Source organism: Salvelinus namaycush, unplaced genomic scaffold (genome assembly GCF_016432855.1).
Source record: "Salvelinus namaycush isolate Seneca unplaced genomic scaffold, SaNama_1.0 Scaffold627, whole genome shotgun sequence".
Lineage (NCBI taxonomy): Eukaryota > Metazoa > Chordata > Actinopteri > Salmoniformes > Salmonidae > Salvelinus > Salvelinus namaycush.
The window spans coordinates 123204-146729 of record NW_024061339.1 but is presented as its reverse complement, the minus strand read 5'-3'; the positions used below and the strand labels follow the sequence as shown (position 1 = coordinate 146729).

General features: G+C 45.4%; 1 protein-coding gene across 1 annotated transcript in view; it reads right to left on the bottom strand.

The window, feature by feature from the left end:
• Positions 1-2797: 2797 nt before the first annotated feature.
• LOC120042169 (sorting nexin-30-like) overlaps positions 2798-23526 on the bottom strand; it is a gene marked incomplete at its 3' end in the record, with an annotated part of 29201 nt that continues 8472 nt past the window's right edge. Inside the window, exons 2-4 of the mRNA XM_038987032.1 lie at positions 23190-23378; positions 8778-8888; positions 2798-2956 (exon numbers count right to left, since the gene is read on the bottom strand). Coding sequence (XP_038842960.1) covers positions 2798-2956; positions 8778-8888; positions 23190-23378 — 459 coding nt within the window. The remainder of the gene's footprint in view (positions 2957-8777; positions 8889-23189; positions 23379-23526) is intronic.

The window sequence follows — 23526 nt, the reverse complement described above, 5'->3', positions numbered from 1 at the left end:
CAACACGCAGGTTAACGCCACAACACGCAGGTTAACGCCACAACACGCAGGTTAACGCCACAACACGCAGGTTAACGCCACAACACGCAGGTTAACGCCACAACACGCAGGTTAACGCCACAACACGCAGGTTAACGCCACAACACAGTTAACGCCACAACACGCAGGTTACGCCACAACACGCAGGTTAACGCCACAACACGCAGGTTAACGCCACAACACGCAGGTTAACACCACAACACGCAGGTTAACATCACAACACGCAGGTTAACACCACAACACGCAGGTTAACACCACAACACGCAGGTTAACACCACAACACGCAGTTAACACCACAACACGCAGGTTAACACCACAACACGCAGGTTACACCACAACACGCAGGTTAACATCACAACACGCAGGTTAACACACAACACGCAGGTTAACACCACAACACGCAGGTTAACACCACAACACGCAGGTTAACACCACAACACGCAGGTTAAACACCACAACACGCAGGTTAACACCACAACACGCAGGTTAACACCACAACACGCAGGTTAACACCACAACACGCAGGTTAACACCACAACACGCAGGTTAACACCACAACACGCAGGTTAAACCACACACAACACGCAGGTTAACACCACAACACAACACGCAGGTTAACACCACAACACGCAGGTTAACACCACAACACGCAGGTTAACACCACAACACGCAGGTTAACAGCACAACACGCAGGTTAACAGCACAACACGCAGGTTAACACCACAACACGCAGGTTAACACCACAACACGCAGGTTAACACCACAACACGCAGGTTAACAGCACAACAGCAGGTTAACACCACACACGCGGTTACACCACAACACGCAGGTTAACACCACAACACGCAGGTTAACAACACAACACGCAGGTTAACAACACAACACGCAGGTTAACACCACAACACGCAGGTTAACACCACAACACGCAGGTTAACACCACAACACGCAGGTTAACACCACAACACGCAGGTTAACACCACAACACGCAGGTTAACACCACAACACGCAGGTTAACACCACAACACGCAGGTTAACACCACAACACGCAGGTTAACATCACAACACGCAGGTTAACACCACAACACGCAGGTTAACACCACAACACGCAGGTTAACACCACAACACGCAGGTTAACACCACAACACGCAGGTTAACACCACAACACGCAGGTTAACACCACAACACGCAGGTTAACACCACAACACGCAGGTTAACACCACAACACGCAGGTTAACACCACAACACGCAGGTTAACACCACAACACGCAGGTTAACACCACAACACGCAGGTTAACACCACAACACGCAGGTTAACACCACAACACGCAGGTTAACACCACAACACGCAGGTTAACATCACAACACGCAGGTTAACATCACAACACGCAGGTTAACACCACAACACGCAGGTTAACACCACAACACGCAGGTTAACACCACAACACGCAGGTTAACACCACAACACAACACGCAGGTTAACACCACAACACAACACGCAGGTTAACACCACAACACGCAGGTTAACACCACAACACGCAGGTTAACACCACAACACGCAGGTTAACACCACAACACGCAGGTTAACACCACAACACAACACGCAGGTTAACACCACAACACAACACGCAGGTTAACACCACAACACGCAGGTTAACACCACAACACGCAGGTTAACACCACAACACGCAGGTTAACACCACAACACGCAGGTTAACACCACAACACGCAGGTTAACACCACAACACGCAGGTTAACACCACAACACGCAGGTTAACACCACAACACGCAGGTTAACACCACAACACGCAGGTTAACACCACAACACGCAGGTTAACACCACAACACGCAGGTTAACACCACAACACGCAGGTTAACACCACAACACGCAGGTTAACACCACAACACGCAGGTTAACGCCACAACACGCAGGTTAACACCACAACACGCAGGTTAACACCACAACACGCAGGTTAACACCACAACACGCAGGTTAACACCACAACACGCAGGTTAACACCACAACACGCAGGTTAACACCACAACATGTTGTCCACCACTGTTACAACATTAGACTAACTGATGTCTGAAAGACTTGGATTGGATACTCCTTAAAACTTTATTTAATTTACAGAGTTACGAGAGAGAGATATGTACAGTATTGTAATACCTCCCATGCTAACATACTATATAGAGCCCTGCATGGGCATGAAAGTTAAGCCTGAGCCGTACCCATGCCAGTGACCTTCAGGCCCTACCCTACCCAGGTCCGAATGATTCTGCCTAATTTAAGGCCCGGCCCGAAACTACAAACTTCCTCTGCTAGTCAATCCATTCTCTGCTGGTAGCTGTCAGTCACTCCCTGAACCCCCCCCCCCCGTGTAAATACGATTTCCCGTCTTCTCAAATGTATCTCTTGCTCTGCTCAACGAATGAAGAGACTTGACAGAGCAGTTAGCTGTTGGCTACTTTTGGTCTAAACTCCGACAACTCAAGGAACATTATAACAAATAATCTTTCCTGTCTTATATTTGACGAGGTCGAAGTACTTCTGACATCATGTTATGATCATAGTCAGATATGACTGTACTGAGCAGCAGAGCACCAGCAAATGGCTCAGCTTCAAAATGTTACTGATCAATTTAATTCAACCCGAGTCCTACCCATACCTGGGTTATTGATGACAAACAGCCCCTACCCGGTCCTAACCCGACAACGTCTGAGCCCGCCGGGCTCGGGAAGCAGAGCTCTAATAACATACCTTGGCAGAGAGGAAGGAGTTGAAGTGTTCGTTGAACGATAGGACAGGATGATCAGCCACTCTCTTCAGGAACTTATCCAGCGCTTTCCTCCTCGTCTCAACAAACTCCTCAGAGAACCGGTCAACCACGCCCTTCATCACAAACTTCTCAGGGAGGGGCTGGAGGGCGCAGGCAGAGAGAGCACAAGAGAGATCAAGCGAGACAGGAGAGAGAGCGAGACAGAGCGCAAGCAAGAGTGACAGAGTGTGTGAGAGCGAAGAGAGAGAGCGAGAGAAAGCGAGAGGAGAGAGCGAGAGAAAGCGAGAGAAGAGAGAGAGCGAGAGAAAGCGAGAGAAGAGAGAGAGCGAGAGAAAGCGAGAGAAGAGAGAGAGCGAGAGAAGAGAGAGAGCGAGAGAAAGCGAGAGAAGAGAGAGAGCGAGAGGAGAGAGCGTGACAGAGCGCACGAGAGTGTGAGATAGAGATGAAGTGGGGGGGACAGAGAGAGAGTAAACATAAATTATCAAATACAAATCTATAAATAAATATAAATCTTAGAATCAACTTTTAAAAGACTACCAGAACCCACTGGATTCTCCAATTACATGGAAGGAACTACAAGACAAAATACAAACCCTCCAACCCAAAAAGGCCTGTGGTGTTGATGGTATCCTCAATGAAATGATCAAATATACAGACCACAAATTCCAATTGGCTAAACTAAAACTCTTTGACATCATCCTCAGCTCTGGCATCTTCCCCAATATTTGGAACCAAGGACTGATCACCCCAATCCACAAAAGTGGAGACAAATTTGACCCCAATAACTACCGTGGGATATGTGTCAACAGCAACCTTGGGGAAATCATCTGCATGATCATTAACAGCAGACTTGTACATTTCCTCAGTGAAAACAATGTACTGAGCAAATGTCAACCAGTGAAGAACAAACACCACTGTAAATACAACCCATATTTATGCTTATTAATTTTCCCTTTTGTACTTTAACTATTTGCACATCGTTACAACACTGTATATAGATATAATATGACATTTGTAATGTCTTTAATCTTTTGTGAGTGTAATGTTTACTGTTCATTTTTATTGTTTAATTCACTTTTGTTTATTATCTAGTTAATTTGCTTTGGCAATGTTAACATATGTTTCCCATGCCAATAAAGCCCTTAAATTGAAATGTAATTGAGTAAGAGTGCCCAAGAGGGAATTTCTCTGAAGCTTAAGATGTTTGTTTTCTGAGCGGGAAACTGTTCAGATCCAACCAGTTAAACTAGTACCTACGTTACAGGTGTGGAGTCTAGGGTCAGGGGTTAAGGGTTACCTATTGGTATGAGATGTGTAGTCTAGGGTCAGGGGTGAAGGGTTACCTATTGGTATGAGATGTGTAGTCTAGGGTCAGGGGTTAAGGGTTACCTACTGGTATGAGATGTGGTATGAGATGTGTAGTCTAGGGTTAGGGTCAGGGGTGAAGGGTTACCTACTGGTATGAGATGTGTAGTCTAGGGTCAGGGGTTAAGGGTTACCTACTGGTATGAGATGTGTAGTCTAGGGTCAGGGGTTAAGGGTTACCTACTGGTATGAGATGTGTAGTCTAGGGTCAGGGGTGAAGGGTTACCTACTGGTATGAGATGTGTAGTCTAGGGTCAGGGTCAGGGGTTAAGGGTTACCTACTGGTATGAGATGTGTAGTCTAGGGTCAGGGGTGAAGGGTTACCTACTGGTATGAGATGTGTAGTCTAGGGTCAGGGGTGAAGGGTTACCTACTGGTATGAGATGTGTAGTCTAGGGTTAGGGTCAGGGGTGAAGGGTTATCTACTGGTATGAGATGTGTAGTCTAGGGTTAGGGTCAGGGGTTAAGGGTTACCTACTGGTATGAGATGTGTAGTCTAGGGTCAGGGGTTAAGGGTTACCTACTGGTATGAGATGTGTAGTCTAGGGTCAGGGGTGAAGGGTTACCTACTGGTATGAGATGTGTAGTCTAGGGTCAGGGTCAGGGGTTAAGGGTTACCTACTGGTATGAGATGTGTAGTCTAGGGTCAGGGGTGAAGGGTTACCTACTGGTATGAGATGTGTAGTCTAGGGTCAGGGGTTACCTATTGGTATGAGATGTGTAGTCTAGGGTCAGGGGTGAAGGGTTACCTACTGGTATGAGATGTGTAGTCTAGGGTCAGGGGTTAAGGGTTATCTACTGGTATGAGATGTGTAGTCTAGGGTCAGGGGTGAAGGGTTACCTACTGGTATGAGATGTGTAGTCTAGGGTCAGGGGTGAAGGGTTACCTACTGGTATGAGATGTGTAGTCTAGGGTCAGGGGTGAAGGGTTACCTACTGGTATGAGATGTGGAGTCTAGGGTCAGGGCCAGGGGTGAAGGGTTATCTACTGGTATGAGATGTGTAGTCTAGGGTCAGGGTCAGGGCCAGGGCCAGGGGTTAAGGGTTATCTACTGGTATGTGATGTGTAGTCTAGGGTCAGGGGTGAAGGGTTACCTACTGGTATGAGATGTGGAGTCTAGGGTCAGGGCCAGGGGTGAAGGGTTATCTACTGGTATGTGATGTGTAGTCTAGGGTTAGGGGTTAAGGGTTCTCTACTGGTATGAGATGTGGAGTCTAGGGTCAGGGGTTAAGGGTTACCTACTGGTATGAGATGTGTAGTCTAGGGTCAGGGGTTAAGGGTTATCTACTGGTATGAGATGTGTAGTCTAGGGTCAGGGGTTAAGGGTTATCTACTGGTATGAGATGTGTAGTCTAGGGTCAGGGGTTAAGGGTTATCTACTGGTATGAGATGTGTAGTCTAGGGTCAGGGGTGAAGGGTTATCTACTGGTATGAGATGTGTAGTCTAGGGTCAGGGTCAGGGGTTAAGGGTTACCTACTGGTATGAGATGTGGAGTCTAGGGTCAGGGCCAGGGGTGAAGGGTTATCTACTGGTATGTGATGTGTAGTCTAGGGTCAGGGGTTAAGGGTTATCTACTGGTATGAGATGTGGAGTCTAGGGTCAGGGGTTAAGGGTTACCTACTGGTATGTGATGTGTAGTCTAGGGTCAGGGGTTAAGGGTTACCTACTGGTATGAGATGTGTAGTCTAGGGTCAGAGGTTAAGGGTTACCTACTGGTATGAGATGTGTAGTCTAGGGTCAGGGGTTAAGGGTTACCTACTGGTATGTGATGTGTAGTCTAGGGTCAGGGGTTAAGGGTTACCTACTGGTATGTGATGTGTAGTCTAGGGTCAGGGGTTAAGGGTTAAGGGTTACCTACTGGTATGTGATGTGTAGTCTAGGGTCAGCGTCATGGGGTTAAGGGTTACCTACTGGTATGAGATGTGTAGTCTAGGGTCAGGGGTTAAGGGTTACCTACTGGTATGAGATGTGTAGTCTAGGGTTAGGGGTTAAGGGTTACCTACTGGTATGAGATGTGTAGTCTAGGGTCAGGGGTGAAGGGTTACCTACTGGTATGAGATGTGTAGTCTAGGGTCAGCGTCATGGGGTTAAGGGTTACCTACTGGTATGAGATGTGGAGTCTAGGGTCAGGGGTTAAGGGTTATCTACTGGTATGAGATGTGTAGTCTAGGGTCAGGGGTTAAGGGTTACCTACTGGTATGAGATGTGGAGTCTAGGGTCAGGGGTTAAGGGTTATCTACTGGTATGAGATGTGTAGTCTAGGGTCAGGGGTTAAGGGTTATCTACTGGTATGAGATGTGGAGTCTAGGGTCAGGGGTTAAGGGTTCTCTACTGGTATGAGATGTGGAGTCTAGGGTCAGGGGTGAAGGGTTACCTATTGGTATGAGATGTGTAGTCTAGGGTCAGGGTCAGGGGTTAAGGGTTACCTACTGGTATGAGATGTGTAGTCTAGGGTCAGGGGTGAAGGGTTACCTACTGGTATGAGATGTGTAGTCTAGGGTCAGGGGTGAAGGGTTACCTACTGGTATGAGATGTGTAGTCTAGGGTTAGGGTCAGGGGTTAAGGGTTACCTACTGGTATGAGATGTGTAGTCTAGGGTTAGGGTCAGGGGTTAAGGGTTACCTACTGGTATGAGATGTGTAGTCTAGGGTCAGGGGTTAAGGGTTACCTACTGGTATGAGATGTGTAGTCTAGGGTCAGGGGTGAAGGGTTACCTACTGGTATGAGATGTGTAGTCTAGGGTCAGGGTCAGGGGTTAAGGGTTACCTACTGGTATGAGATGTGTAGTCTAGGGTCAGGGGTGAAGGGTTACCTACTGGTATGAGATGTGTAGTCTAGGGTCAGGGGTTAAGGGTTACCTATTGGTATGAGATGTGTAGTCTAGGGTCAGGGGTGAAGGGTTACCTACTGGTATGAGATGTGTAGTCTAGGGTCAGGGGTTAAGGGTTATCTACTGGTATGAGATGTGTAGTCTAGGGTCAGGGGTGAAGGGTTACCTACTGGTATGAGATGTGTAGTCTAGGGTCAGGGGTGAAGGGTTACCTACTGGTATGAGATGTGTAGTCTAGGGTCAGGGGTGAAGGGTTACCTACTGGTATGAGATGTGGAGTCTAGGGTCAGGGCCAGGGGTGAAGGGTTATCTACTGGTATGAGATGTGTAGTCTAGGGTCAGGGTCAGGGCCAGGGCCAGGGGTTAAGGGTTATCTACTGGTATGTGATGTGTAGTCTAGGGTCAGGGGTGAAGGGTTACCTACTGGTATGAGATGTGGAGTCTAGGGTCAGGGCCAGGGGTGAAGGGTTATCTACTGGTATGTGATGTGTAGTCTAGGGTTAGGGGTTAAGGGTTCTCTACTGGTATGAGATGTGGAGTCTAGGGTCAGGGGTTAAGGGTTACCTACTGGTATGAGATGTGTAGTCTAGGGTCAGGGGTTAAGGGTTATCTACTGGTATGAGATGTGTAGTCTAGGGTCAGGGGTTAAGGGTTATCTACTGGTATGAGATGTGTAGTCTAGGGTCAGGGGTTAAGGGTTATCTACTGGTATGAGATGTGTAGTCTAGGGTCAGGGGTGAAGGGTTATCTACTGGTATGAGATGTGTAGTCTAGGGTCAGGGTCAGGGGTTAAGGGTTACCTACTGGTATGAGATGTGGAGTCTAGGGTCAGGGCCAGGGGTGAAGGGTTATCTACTGGTATGTGATGTGTAGTCTAGGGTCAGGGGTTAAGGGTTATCTACTGGTATGAGATGTGGAGTCTAGGGTCAGGGGTTAAGGGTTACCTACTGGTATGTGATGTGTAGTCTAGGGTCAGGGGTTAAGGGTTACCTACTGGTATGAGATGTGTAGTCTAGGGTCAGAGGTTAAGGGTTACCTACTGGTATGAGATGTGTAGTCTAGGGTCAGGGGTTAAGGGTTACCTACTGGTATGTGATGTGTAGTCTAGGGTCAGGGGTTAAGGGTTAAGGGTTACCTACTGGTATGTGATGTGTAGTCTAGGGTCAGGGGTTAAGGGTTAAGGGTTACCTACTGGTATGTGATGTGTAGTCTAGGGTCAGCGTCATGGGGTTAAGGGTTACCTACTGGTATGAGATGTGTAGTCTAGGGTCAGGGGTTAAGGGTTACCTACTGGTATGAGATGTGTAGTCTAGGGTTAGGGGTTAAGGGTTACCTACTGGTATGAGATGTGTAGTCTAGGGTCAGGGGTGAAGGGTTACCTACTGGTATGAGATGTGTAGTCTAGGGTCAGCGTCATGGGGTTAAGGGTTACCTACTGGTATGAGATGTGGAGTCTAGGGTCAGGGGTTAAGGGTTATCTACTGGTATGAGATGTGTAGTCTAGGGTCAGGGGTTAAGGGTTACCTACTGGTATGAGATGTGGAGTCTAGGGTCAGGGGTTAAGGGTTATCTACTGGTATGAGATGTGTAGTCTAGGGTCAGGGGTTAAGGGTTATCTACTGGTATGAGATGTGGAGTCTAGGGTCAGGGGTTAAGGGTTCTCTACTGGTATGAGATGTGGAGTCTAGGGTCAGGGGTGAAGGGTTACCTATTGGTATGAGATGTGTAGTCTAGGGTCAGGGTCAGGGGTTAAGGGTTACCTACTGGTATGAGATGTGTAGGCTGACTATCCTCCAACTTGGTCCTGAGCCAATCAAAGTCCTGGTAGCGTCTCCACACGGAGTACTCTGGTAGGTCAAACTCCACCCGCGTTGTCTGGATAGAGAGAGAGAGAGGGAGACATGGAGGGTTTCACTGTGTTACCTAACCCTAAACCTAACCACCTCCGAGTACTGTGGTAGGTCAAACTCCACCGGTCTGGAGCAGGTAATTCCCAAACTGGGGTATGCACAATCCCGTCGGGGGTACGCCAAATAAAAATGTGATTCACATTTTCAAAAAAATTATAAATGTAACTTTTTTTTAAACTTTTTTTTCCTTCACATTTTCAAACAGTCCATTTATATTTTTCAATGTTTCACTGCCAAAAATACAATTAAACCATCTAGTGTTCAGCGAAATAACAACACAATGTCAAATACAGGTAGCCTAGTCAAATAGTTAACATTCAATCACATTAACCGTTACTCTCTCTCGGGAATATGGTCCGTATGTAGCCAAACGTAGCTGCTGCTCATGTTGGTATCTGTACTGATGGAGCTAAAGCCATGACAGGGAGACATAGTGGAGTGGTAACGCAAGCAGTTGCTCCCGACGCCACTTGGGTACACTGCAGCATCCACCGAGAGGCTCTTGCTGCCAAGGGAATGCCTGACAGCTTGAAAGACGTTTTGGACACGACAGTGAAAATGGTTAACTTTGTTAAAGCAAGGCCCCTGAACTCTCGTGTATTTTCTGCACTATGCAATGATATGGGCAGCGACCATGTAACGCTTTTACAACATACAGAAGTGTGCTGGTTATCAAGGGGCAAAGTATTGACACATTTTTTTTAATTGAGAGATGAGCTTAAAAAGTTTTCTTTGCGATCATAATTTTCACTGGTCTGACCGCTTGCATGATGACGAGTTTCTCACACGACTGGCCTATCTGGGAGATGTTTTTCTCCCCTGAATGATCTGAATCTAGGATTACAGGGACTCTCCGCAACTATATTCAATGTGCGGGACAAAATCGAGGCTATGATTAAGAAGTTGGAGCTCTTCTCTGTCTGCATTAACAAGGACAACACACAGGTCTTTCCATCATTGTATGATTTTCTGTGTGCAAATGAACTCAAGTTTACGGACAATGTCAAATGTGATATAGCGAAGCACCTGAGTGAGTTGGGTGCGCAATTACGAAGGTACTTTCCCGAAATGGATGACACAAACAACTGGATTCGTTATCCAGACATCCTGGTCTCATCGCGCACTAGCGACCTGGTCAGCGTGCACTGCGCCCGGCCCGCCACAGGAGTCGCTAGTGCGCGGTGAGACCAGGATGTACGGTGTTTCCTCCGACACATTGGTGCGGCTGGCTTCCGGGTTGGATGTGCGTTGTGTCAAGAAGCAGTGCGGCTCGGTTGGGTTCTGTTTCGGAGGACGCATGGCTCTCGACCTTCGCCTCTCCCGAGTCCGTACGGGAGTTGTAGCGATGGGACAAGACTGTAACTACCAATTGGATACCACGGAATTGGAGAGAAAAAGGGGTAAAATTATAAAAAATAAATAAGACATTTTTTTTTTTTTTAAAGAGTCTCATCGAAATTGCAACAAGCTGTTCTGTGAAAATTTAATTTAATCAGATTTCTGCCAGATTTCTAGATTGGGCTTCGATCAGAGTATCCTGTCTTTGCAAATCGCGCTGTTAAGACACTGATGCCCTTTGCAACCACGTACCTATGTGAGAGTGGATTCTCGACCCTCACTAGCATGAAAACTAAATACAGTCACAGACCGTGTGTGGGAAATGATTTAAGACTGATACTCTCTCCAATACAACCCAACATTGCAGAGTTATGTGCATCGTTTCAAGCGCACCCTTCTCATTAACCTGCGGTGAGTTATTCACAATTTTCGATTATCAAATAAGAGTTTATATGTAAGATGGTTAAATAAAGAGCAAAATTACAGATTATTATAATATTATTATTTGTGCCCTGGTCCTATAAGAGCTCTTTGTCACTTCCCACGAGCCGGGTGTTTAATAGATGTTTAATAAATGTATCGTATAGTGTGTGTGTGTGTGTGACAGGCTCTACAATGATGGCAAAAACAACATTTGAGAGTGCGCTGACCCTGGTGCTAGAGGGGGTAACGCAGCTGGAGGTTGAAGGGGTACGGGGCTATAAAAACGTTGGGAACCACTGGTCTGGAGGGACAGAGAGACAGACAGGACTGGCATACAACAACCACTCTGTCAGTCCACCAGCATGGTCTGGAGGGACAGAGAGACAGACAGGACTGGCATACAACAACCACTCTGTCAGTCCACCAGCATGGTCTGGAGGGACAGAGAGACAACTAAAAAGTGTTTTAAAACATATTTAAAAAATGTCCACAGTTTCAACCCCCCTCAGGTTCTCTGGCAGGCTGTTCCAGAGGCTGGGGGCATAAATACTAAAGGCTGTCTCTCCATGTCTCCTGGTCCTGGGGTTTGGGATAGTTATAAGGCTGTCTCTCCATGTCTCTTGGTCCTAGGCTTTGGGATAGTTATAAGGCTGTCTCTCCATGCCTCTTGGTCCTAGGCTTTGGGATAGTTATAAGGCTGTCTCTCCATGCCTCTTGGTCCTAGGCTTGGGATAGTTATAAGCACCTGTAGTCGCTCTCTCCTCCCTGCTGCAGCGACCATATGGTATGGTGATAATATGGTATGGTGACTAGAGGTCGACCGATTAACCTCTAACACCTCCCAAACCCGGAACCGGGAGCACCCCCATCAGTAGAAAAGCTACTAGCATAGCCTAGCATAGCGTCACAAGTAAATACTAGCATCTAAATATCATTAAATCACAAGTCCAAGACACCAGATGAAAGATACACATCTTGTGAATCCAGCCATCATTTCTGATTTTTTAAATGTTTTACAGGGAAGACACAATATGTAAATCTATTAGCTAACCACGTTAGCAAAAGACACCACTTTTTTTACTCCATCAGTAGCTATCACAAATTCGACCAAATAAAGATATAAATAGCCACTAACCAAGAAACAACTTCATCAGATGACAGTCTGATAACATATTTATTGTATAGCATATGTTTTGTTAGAAAAATGTGCATATTTCAGGTATAAATCATAGTTTACCATTGCAGCCACCATCACAACTCGACTAGAATAACTACAGAGAGCAACGTGTATTACCTAATTACTCATCATAAAACATTTCTTAAAAATACACAGCGTACAGCAATTGAAAGACACAGATCTTGTGAATCCAGACAATATTTCAGATTTTCTAAGTGTTTTACAGCGAAAACACAATATAGCGTTATATTAGCTTACCACAATAGCAAACATCACACCAGCATTGATTCAAGGCAAAAATAGCGATAACGTATAAACCACCAAAATACATTAATTTTTTCACTAACCTTCTCAGAATTCTTCAGATGACAGTCCTGTAACATCATATTACACAATGCATATAGAGTTTGTTCGAAAATGTGCATATTTAGCGGCACAAATCGTGCTTATACAATGAGAATAGTGTCCAAATCCTCAAGCAATCTGTCCGGCGCCATCTTGGAGAGGCACCTATTCTAATCGAAAACTATTCATAAACTTGACTAAAAAAATACAGGTTGGACAGCAATTGAAAGACAAATTAGTTCTTAATGCAATCGCTGAATTACATTTTTTAAATTAACGTTACTGCGCAATACAGCGTGCGATAAAGCAAGGCTACACTGCAAGTAATGGCGTCTTATGCATTTGACTTCTTTCAACAGAACAATGAATTATCAGCATAAATAGTTCTTACTTTTTGATGACCTCTCATCAGAATCTTGGGATAGGTGTCCTTTGTCCAAAAGAATCGTTGCTGGGTTGGAGAAAGTCATCTTCCACGTTGCAATTAGCAGTAAACAATAGCATGCGAGAGAGAGATACCCAACTTCCTACAACGCCAGAAAATGAAATACCCGAAAATCGCAATATACTGACAAACTGATATAACTCGGTTTAAAATAACAAGATTATGATGTCTTTAAAGCCTATATCGAATAAAAACAGAGCCGGATATATCTAGGAGCTAAAACAGGAGCTTCTAAAACGACATGCCAAAATCCTCCTTGCGTCAGAGCGAAGAGTCAAAAGAGGGGACCCTTTGATTCCAATCAATTTATAGACTTTCGGATCTGCCTAGAGACTCCATTTCAAGGCCCTCTATTCGCTGACACCCAGGGGAAGGCGTATGCAGTGCATCTCAACCAATAGAAGACAGGCAGAGTTATACACAGGTCTGAGAACAGGTTGGAAAATTCTGCATTCTCAACTCCACATAGGGAAATTGCTCTAAGTCCAGTTCTGTTTCACGCACAGACATAATTCAAACGGTTTTAGAAACTAGAGAGTGTTTTCTATCCAATAGTAATAATAATATGCATATTGTACGAGCAAGAATTGAGTACGAGGCAGTTTAATTTGGGAACGTCAAGAAAACATAGTGCTAACAGCTCCCCCTATTGACAAGAAGTTAATTAGGGCCGATTAATTAGGGCCGATTTCAAGGGAAATCGGTATTTTTGGACACCGTATTTTTTTTACACCTTCATTTAACTAGGCAAGTCAGTCTCTCAGTATGGTGATAATATGGTATGGTGATAATATGGTATGGTGATAATATGGTATGGTGATAATATGGTATGGTGAGGTCTCTCAGTATGGTGATAATATGGTATGGTGATAATATGGTATGGTGATAATATGGTATGGTGATAATATGGTATGGTGATAATATGGTATGGTGAGGTCTCTCAGTATGGTGATAATATGGTATGGTGATAATATGGTATGGTGATAATATGGTATGGTGATAATATGGTATGGTGAGGTCCCTCAGTATGGTGATAATATGGTATGGTGATAATATGGTATGGTGATAATATGGTATGGTGAGGTCTCTCAGTATGGTGATAGTATGGTATGGTGATAATATGGTATGGTGATAAAATGGTATGGTGAGGTCTCAGTATGGTGATAATATGGTATGGTGATAATATGGTGATAATATGGTATGGTGATAATATGGTATGGTGAGGTCCCTCAGTATGGTGATAATATGGTATGGTGATAATATGGTATGGTGATAATATGGTATGGTGAGGTCTCTCAGTATGGTGATAATATGGTATGGTGATAATATGGTATGGTGAGGTCTCTCAGTATGGTGGTAATATGGTATGGTGATAATATGGTATGGTGGGGTCTCTCAGTATGGTGATAATATGGTATGGTGATAATATGGTATGGTGATAATATGGTATGGTGAGGTCTCTCAGTATGGTATGGTGATAATATGGTATGGTGATAATATGGTATGGTGAGGTCTCTCAGTATGGTGATAATATGGTATGGTGATAATATGGTATGGTGAGGTCTCTCAGTATGGTGATAATATGGTATGGTGATAACATGGTATGGTGATAATATGGTATGGTGATAATATGGTATGGTGATAATATGGTATGGTGATAATATGGTATGGTGAGGTCTCTCAGTATGGTGATAATATGGTATGGTGATAATATGGTATGGTGGTAATATGGTATGGTAAGGTCTCTCAGTATGGTGATAATATGGTATGGTGGTAATATGGTATGGTGAGGTCCCTCAGTATGGTGATAATATGGTATGGTGATAATATGGTATGGTGATAATATGGTATGGTGAGGTCTCTCAGTATGGTGATAATATGGTATGGTGATAACATGGTATGGTGATAATATGGTATGGTGATAATATGGTATGGTGATAATATGGTATGGTGATAATATGGTATGGTGATAATATGGTATGGTGAGGTCTCAGTATGGTGATAATATGGTATGGTGGTAATATGGTATGGTGGTAATATGGTATGGTGGTAATATGGTATGGTGATAATATGGTATGGTGATAATATGGTATGGTGATAATATGGTATGGTGATAATATGGTATGGTGATAATATGGTATGGTGAGGTCTCTCAGTATGGTGATAATATGGTATGGTAATAATATGGTATGGTGATAATATGGTATGGTGATAATATGGTATGGTGAGGTCTCTCAGTATGGTGATAATATGGTATGGTGATAATATGGTATGGTGAGGTCCCTCAGTATGGTGATAATATGGTATGGTGATAATATGGTATGGTGAGGTCCCTCAGTATGGTGATATGGCATGGTGATAATATGGTATGGTGAGGTCTCTCAGTATGGTGATAATATGGTATGGTGATAATATGGTATGGTGATAATATGGTATGGTGAGGTCTCAGTATGGTGATAATATGGTATGGTGATAATATGGTATGGTCCCTCAGTATGGTGATAATATGGTATGGTGAGGTCTCTCAGTATGGTGATAATATGGTATGGTGAGGTCTCTCAGTATGGTGATAATATGGTATGGTGATAATATGGTATGGTGAGGTCTCTCAGTATGGTGATAATATGGTATGGTGATAATATGGTATGGTGATAATATGGTATGGTGATAATATGGTATGGTGAGGTCCCTCAGTATGGTGGTAATATGGTATGGTGATAATATGGTATGGTGATAATATGGTATGGTGAGGTCCCTCAGTATGGTGATAATATGGTATGGTGGTAATATGGTATGGTGAGGTCTCTCAGTATGGTGATAATATGGTATGGTGATAATATGGTATGGTGAGGTCCCTCAGTATGGTGATAATATGGTATGGTGGTAATATGGTATGGTGAGGTCTCTCAGTATGGTGATAATATGGTATGGTGATAATATGGTATGGTGAGGTCCATCAGTATGGTGATAATATGGTATGGTGATAATATGGTATGGTGATAATATGGTATGGTGAGGTCCCTCAGTATGGTGATAATATGGTATGGTGAGGTCTCTCAGTATGGTGATAATATGGTATGGTGATAATATGGTATGGTGAGGTCTCTCAGTATGGTGATAATATGGTATGGTGATAATATGGTATGGTGAGGTCTCTCAGTATGGTGATAATATGGTATGGTGATAATATGGTATGGTGAGGTCCCTCAGTATGGTGATAATATGGTATGGTGAGGTCTCAGTATGGTGATAATATGGTATGGTGATAATATGGTATGGTGAGGTCTCTCAGTATGGTGATAATATGGTATGGTGAGGTCTCTCAGTATGGTGATAATATGGTATGGTGATAATATGGTATGGTGAGGTCTCTCAGTATGGTGATAATATGGTATGGTGATAATATGGTATGGTGAGGTCTCTCAGTATGGTGATAATATGGTATGGTGATAATATGGTGTGGTGATAATATGGTATGGTGATAATATGGTATGGTGATAATATGGTATGGTGAGGTCTCTCAGTATGGTGATAATATGGTGTGGTGATAATATGGTATGGTGAGGTCTCTCAGTATGGTGATAATATGGTATGGTGATAATATGGTATGGTGAGGTCTCTCAGTATGGTGCTAATATGGTATGGTGATAATATGGTATGGTGATAATATGGTATGGTGATAATATGGTATGGTGAGGTCTCTCAGTATGGTGAAAATATGGTATGGTGATAATATGGTATGGTGGGGTCTCTCAGTATGGTGATAATATGGTATGGTGATAATATGGTATGGTGAGGTCTCCCAGTATGGTGATAATATGGTATGGTGATAATATGGTATGGTGAGGTCTCTCAGTATGGTGATAATATGGTATGGTGATAAAATGGTATGGTGATAATATGGTATGGTGATAATATGGTATGGTGAGGTCTCTCAGTATGGTGATAATATGGTATGGTGATAATATGGTATGGTGAGGTCTCCCAGTATGGTGATAATATGGTATGGTGATAATATGGTATGGTGATAATATGGTATGGTGATAATATGGTATGGTGATAATATCGAGTATCGAGTATCGTTTTGGTATCGAGTATTGTTTCAGTATCGAGTATCGTTTCAGTATCGAGAATCGTTTCAGTATCGTTTTGGTATCGAGTATCGTATTGGTATCGAGTATCGTTTCAGTATCGAGAATCGTTTCAGTATCGAGTATCGTTTTGGTATTGAGTATCGTTTCAGTATCGTTTTGGTATTGAGTATCGTTTCAGTATCGAGTATCGTTTTGGTATTGAGTATCGTTTCAGTATCGAGTATCGTTTTGGTATTGAGTATCGTTCCAGATTCAAATATCGTTTTGGTATTGAGAATCATTTCCCATATTTTGGTATTGAGTATCGTTCCAGATTCGAATATCGTTTTGGTATTGAGAATCATTTCCCATATCCCATATTTTGGTATTGAGTATCGTTCCAGTATGTTCCCAGAATCGTTTCGGTATTGAGAATCGTTTCAGTATCGTTTTGGTATCGAGTATCGTATTGGTATCGAGTATCGTTCCCGTATCGAGTATCGTTCCCGTATCGAGTATCGTTCCCGTATCGAGTATCGTTCCCGTATCGAGTATCGTTCCCGTATCGAGTATCGTTTTGGTATTGAGTATCGTTTCGGTATCGAGTATCGTTTCGGTATTGAGTATCGTTCCCGTATCGAGTATCGTTTTGGTATCGAGTATCGTTTTGGTATTGAGTATAGTTTTGGTATTGAGTATCGTTTCAGTATCGAGTATCGTTTTGGTATTGAGTATAGTTTTGGTATTGAGTATCGTTTCAGTATCGAGTATCGTTTTGGTATTGAGTATAGTTTTGGTATCGAGTATCGTTTTGGTATTGAGTATTTTGTTACTAAACCCGGTATCAGCATCCAAGTCAAAATTCTGGTATGGTGGCAACACTAACACAATATCTGTGCTAGAATCCCCATTAGGCCTGACTATTGTGTTGGTTAGGAATGGCTCTTCCTTCTGGTTAAACCACACTGGTCGCTGTGTTCACCATTGTTCCACTTCACAGCGCAGCATTCAGTCTGGGGTATCCAGGGTAACTCTAATCAGCCAAATATCAAGCTCTTATTCTCAGACAAAGTAAACACAACTAAACAAAAACTCTCAACCATTGGCAGGGTTTATAATGAGGGCTTCTATCACCAGGGCAGTTATCCAACGCTGCTATGCTGACGACCCTTATCACAGACACTGGACGGTTGCCATGATACAGTCCATCTACTCTAGTCCCATATCTGTCCTCTGGACTGTGATTACATTCTTTGTCCCTAATGGCACCCTATTCCCTATATAGTTCACTACTTTTGACCTGTGCTGGCACCCTATTCCCTATATAGTGCACTAATTTTGACCAGAGGCTAGGAAATACTGTCACCGCCGATAAATCCACTATAATTGAGAATTTCAATAAGCATTTCTCTACGGCTGGCCATGCTTTCCACCTGGCTACCCCTACCCCGGTCAACTGCCCGGCACCCTCCACAGTAACCCGCCAAAGCCCCCACCATTTCTCCTTCACCCAAATCCAGATAGCTGATGTTCTGAAAGAGCTGCAAAATCTGGACCCCTACAAATCAGCTGGGCTAGACAATCTGGACCCTCTCTTTCTAAAATGATCTGCCGAAATTGTTGCAACCCCTATTACTAGCCTGTTCAACCTCTCTTTCGTATCGTCTGAGATTCCCAAAGATTGGAAAACTGCCGCGGTCATCCCCCTCTTCAAAGGGGGTGACACTCTAGACCCACATTGTTACAGACCTATATCTATCCTACCCTGCCTTTCTAAGGTCTTCGAGAGCCAAGTCAACAAACAGATTACTGACCATTTTTCGAATCCCACCGTACCTTCTCCACTATGCAATCTGGTTTCAGAGCTGGTCATGGGTGCACCTCAACCACGCTCAAGGTACTAAACGACATCATAACCGCCATCGATAAGAGACATTACTGCGCAGCCGTATTCATCGACCTGGCCAAGGCTTTCGACTCTGTCAATCACCACATTCTTATCGGCAGACTCGACAGCCTTGGTTTCTCAACTGACTGCCTCGCCTGGTTTACCAACTACTTCTTCGATAGAGTTCAGTGTGTCAAATCAGAGGGCCTGTTGTCCGGACCTCTGGCAGTCTCTATGGGGGTGCCACAGGGTTCAATCCTCGGGCCGACACTCTTCTCTGTATACATCAATGATGTTGCTCTTGCTGCTGGTGATTCTCTGATACACCTCTACGCAGACGACACCATTCTGTATACTTCTGGCCCCTCTTTGGACACCGTGTTAACTAACCTCCAAACGAGCTTCAATGCCATACAACTCTCCTTCCGTGGCCTCCAAATGCTCTTAAACGCAAGTAAAACAAATGCATGCTATTCAACCCATCACTGCCCGCACCTGCCCGCCCGTCCAGCATCACTACTCTGGACGGCTCTGACTTAGAATATGTGGACAACTACAAATACCTAGGTGTCTGGTTAGACTGTAAACTCTCCTTCCAGACTCACATCAAACATCTCCAATCCAAAATTAAATCTAGAATCAACTTCCTATATCGCAACAAAGCATCCTTCACTCATGCTGCCAAACATACCCTCGTAAAACTGACCATCCTACCGATCCTCGACTTCGGCGATGTCATCTATAAAATAGCCTTCAACACTCTACTCAGCAAACTGGATGCAGTCTATCACAGTGCCATCCGTTTTGTCACCAAAGCCCCATATACTACCCACCACTGCGACCTGTACGCTCTCGTTGGTTGGCCCTCGCTTCATACTCGTCGCCAAACCCACTGGCTACAGGTCATCTACAAGACCCTGCTAGGTAAAGTCCCCCCTTATCTCAGCTCGCTGGTCACCATAGCAGCACCCACCTGTAGCACGCGCTCCAGCAGGTATACTTCACTGGTCACCCCCAAAGCCAATTCCTCCTTTGGTCGTCTTTCCTTCCTGTTCTCTGCTGCCAATGACTGGAACGAACTGCAAAAATCTCTGAAGCTGGAAACACTTATCTCCCTCACTAGCTTTACTAGCTTTACTCACTAGCTGCACCTGTACATAGCCTATCTATAATTTAGCCCAAACAACTACCTCTTCCCCTACTGCATTTATTTATTTATTTTGCTTCGTGGCACCCCATTATTCATATTTCTACTTTGCACATTCATCCACTGCAAATCTACCATTCCAGTGTTTTACTTGCTATATTGTATTTACTTTGCCACCATGGCCTTTTTTCTGCCTTCAGCTCCCTTATCTCACCTCACTTGCTCACATTGTATATAGACTTATTTTTCTACTGTATTATTGACTGTATGTTTTGTTTACTCCATGTGTAACTCTGTGTTGTTGTCTGTTCACACTGCTTTGCTTTATCTTGGCCAGGTCGCAGTTGCAAATGAGAACTTGTTCTCAACTAGCCTACCTGGTTAAATAAAGGTGAAATAAAATAAATAAATAAATAAAAAGGAGAGGTAAAGAAGGGTGAGGAGAGGTAAAGAGGGGTGAGGAGAGGTAAAGAGGGGTGAGGAGAGGTAAAGAGGGGTGAGGAGAGGTAAAGAGGGGTGAGGAGAGGTAAAGAGGGGTGAGGAGAGGTAAAGAGGGGTGAGGAGAGGTAAAGAGGGGTGAGGAGAGGTAAAGAGGGGTGAGGAGAGGTAAAGAGGGGTGAGGAGAGGTAAAGAGGGGTGAGGAGAGGTAAAGAGGGGTGAGGAGAGGTAAAGAGGGGTGAGGAGAGGTAAAGAGGGGTGAGGAGAGGTGAGGAGAGGTAAAGGTGAGGAGAGGTAAAGGTGGGTGAGGAGAGGTAAAGAGGGGTGAGGAGAGGTAAAGGTGGGTGAGGAGAGGTAAAGGTGGGTGAGGAGAGGTAAAGGTGGGTGAGGAGAGGTAAAGAGGGGTGAGGAGAGGTAAAGAGGGGTGAGGAGAGGTAAAGAGGGGTGAGGAGAGGTAAAGAGGGGTGAGGAGAGGTAAAGAGGGGTGAGGAGAGGTAAAGAGGGGTGAGGAGAGGTAAAGAGGGGTTAGGAGAGGTAAAGAGGGGTTAGGAGGGGTGTGGAGAGGTAAAGAGGGGTGAGGAGAGGTAAAGAGGGGTTAGGAGAGGTAAATGTGGGTGAGGAGAGGTAAAGAGGGGTGAGGAGAGGTAAAGAGGGGTGAGGAGAGGTAAAGAGGGGTGAGGAGAGGTAAAGAGGGGTGAGGAGAGGTAAAGAGGGGTGAGGAGAGGTAAAGAGGGGTGAGGAGAGGTAAAGAGGGGTGAGGAGAGGTAAAGAGGGGTGAGGAGAGGTAAAGAGGGATGAGGAGAGGTAAAGAGGGATGAGGAGAGGTAAAGAGGGGTGAGGAGAGGTAAAGAGGGGTGAGGAGAGGTAAAGAGGGGTGAGGAGAGGTAAAGAGGGGTAAGGAGAGGTAAAGAGGGGTGAGGAGAGGTAAAGAGGGGTGAGGAGAGGTAAAGAGGGGTGAGGAGAGGTAAAGAGGGATGAGGAAAGAGGGATGAGGAGGGGTAAAGAGGGGTGAGGAGAGGTAAAGAGGGATGAGGAGAGGTAAAGAGGGGTGAGGAGAGGTAAAGAGGGATGAGGAGAGATAGAGGGATGAGGAGAGGTAAAGAGGGGTGAGGAGAGGTAAAGAGGGATGAGGAAAGAGGGATGAGGAGGGGTAAAGAGGGATGAGGAGAGGTAAAGAGGGGTGAGGAGAGGTAAAGAGGGATGAGGAGAGATAGAGGGATGAGGAGAGGTAAAGAGGGGTGAGGAGAGGTAAAGAGGGATGAGGAAAGAGGGATGAGGAGGGGTAAAGAGGGATGAGGAGGGGTAAAGAGGGATGAGGAGAGGTAAAGAGGGATGAGGAGAGGTAAAGAGGGATGAGGAGAGATAAAGAGGGATGAGGGGGGGTGAGGAGAGGTAAAGAGGGGTGAGGAGAGGTAAAGAGGGGTGAGGAGAGGTAAAGGGGGGTTAGGAGAGGTGAGGAGAGATGAGGGGTGAGGAGAGATGAGGGGAGAGGAGAGGTGAGGAGAGATGAGGAGAGATGAGGGGTGAGGAGAGATGAGGGGTGAGGAGAGGTGAGGAGAGATGACGGGTGAGGAGAGGTGAGGATAGATGAGGGGTGAGGAGAGATGAGGGGTGAGGAGAGGTGAGGGGTGAGGAGAGGTGAGGGGTGAGGAGAGGGGAGAGACAACAACACTGTGTTGCTCCAGCAACTTGCTAATTTGGTCTATTTGATGACATAATAAACACAGAATTCTAACAGCAGAACGCTTTATGAATGAAAGGGTTGGGGCAGTTGTATTTTGCCCTCCACATTCCAGGTAGTGTTTTCCAGATCTGGGTTCCTGGGTGACTTCAGCATCACATGTCCTCCAGAGGGTAACAGACAGCTCCTCCAGAGGGTAACAGACAGCTCCTCCAGAGGGTAACAGACAGCTCCTCCAGAGGGTAACAGACAGCTCCTCCAGAGGGTAACAGACAGCTCCTCCAGAGGGTAACAGACAGCTCCTCCAGAGGGTAACAGACAGCTCCTCCAGAGGGTAACAGACAGCTCCTCCAGAGGGTAACAGACAGCTCCTCCAGAGGGTAACAGACAGCTTGTCCACTGTCACATTGACACACTCTCCACGGTGCTGAGAGACAGCGAGCATGTGAGAGGACCCTACCTACCTTAGTCACCACTCTGTAGGTGATGTACGTCTCCACGGTGCTGAGAGACAGCGAGCATGTGAGAGGACCCTACCTACCTTAGTCACCACTCTGTAGGTGATGTACGTCTCCACGGTGCTGAGAGACAGCGAGCATGTGAGAGGACCCTACCTACCTTAGTCACCACTCTGTAGGTGATGTACGTCTCCACGGTGCTGAGAGACAGCGAGCATGTGAGAGGACCCTACCTACCTTAGTCACCACTCTGTAGGTGATGTACGTCTCCACGGTGCTGAGAGACAGCGAGCATGTGAGAGGACCCTACCTACCTTAGTCACCACTCTGTAGGTGATGTACGTCTCCACGGTGCTGAGAGACAGCGAGCATGTGAGAGGACCCTACCTACCTTAGTCACCACTCTGTAGGTGATGTACGTCTCCACGGTGCTGACAGACAGCGAGCATGTGAGAGGACCCTACCTACCTTAGTCACCACTCTATAGGTGATGTACGTCTCCACGGTGCTGACAGACAGCGAGCATGTGAGAGGACCCTACCTACCTTAGTCACCACTCTATAGGTGATGTACGTCTCCACGGTGCTGACAGACAGCGAGCATGTGAGAGGACCCTACCTACCTTAGTCACCACTCTGTAGGTGATGTACGTCTCCACGGTGCTGAGAGACAGCGAGCATGCGAGAGGACCCTACCTACCTTAGTCACCACTCTGTAGGTGATGTACGTCTCCACGGTGCTGAGAGACAGCGAGCATGTGAGAGGACCCTACCTACCTTAGTCACCACTCTGTAGGTGATGTACGTCTCCACGGTGCTGAGAGACAGCGAGCATGTGAGAGGACCCTACCTACCTTAGTCACCACTCTGTAGGTGATGTACGTCTCCATGGTGCTGACGTGTTTCTTCGGGTCGCCGACGGTAACGAAGAGGTCACGTGTTTCTCCATCCAGGTCGTCATCCAGCTGCAACCGGTTCAGGAGGGAAGACGTGGAGGAGGGACTAGATGTCTCCACCGGTGTCCCATTGGGCAGAATTTGGTCCTAGAAGAAGGTAACATGAAGAACATAAAAACTGCTTTAGTAGGTGAATGTGTCCTAAATACCACCCAACATAGTGCACTACTTCAAGACTAGAGAATACCACCCAACATAGTGCACTACTTCAAGACTAGAGAATACCACCCAACAT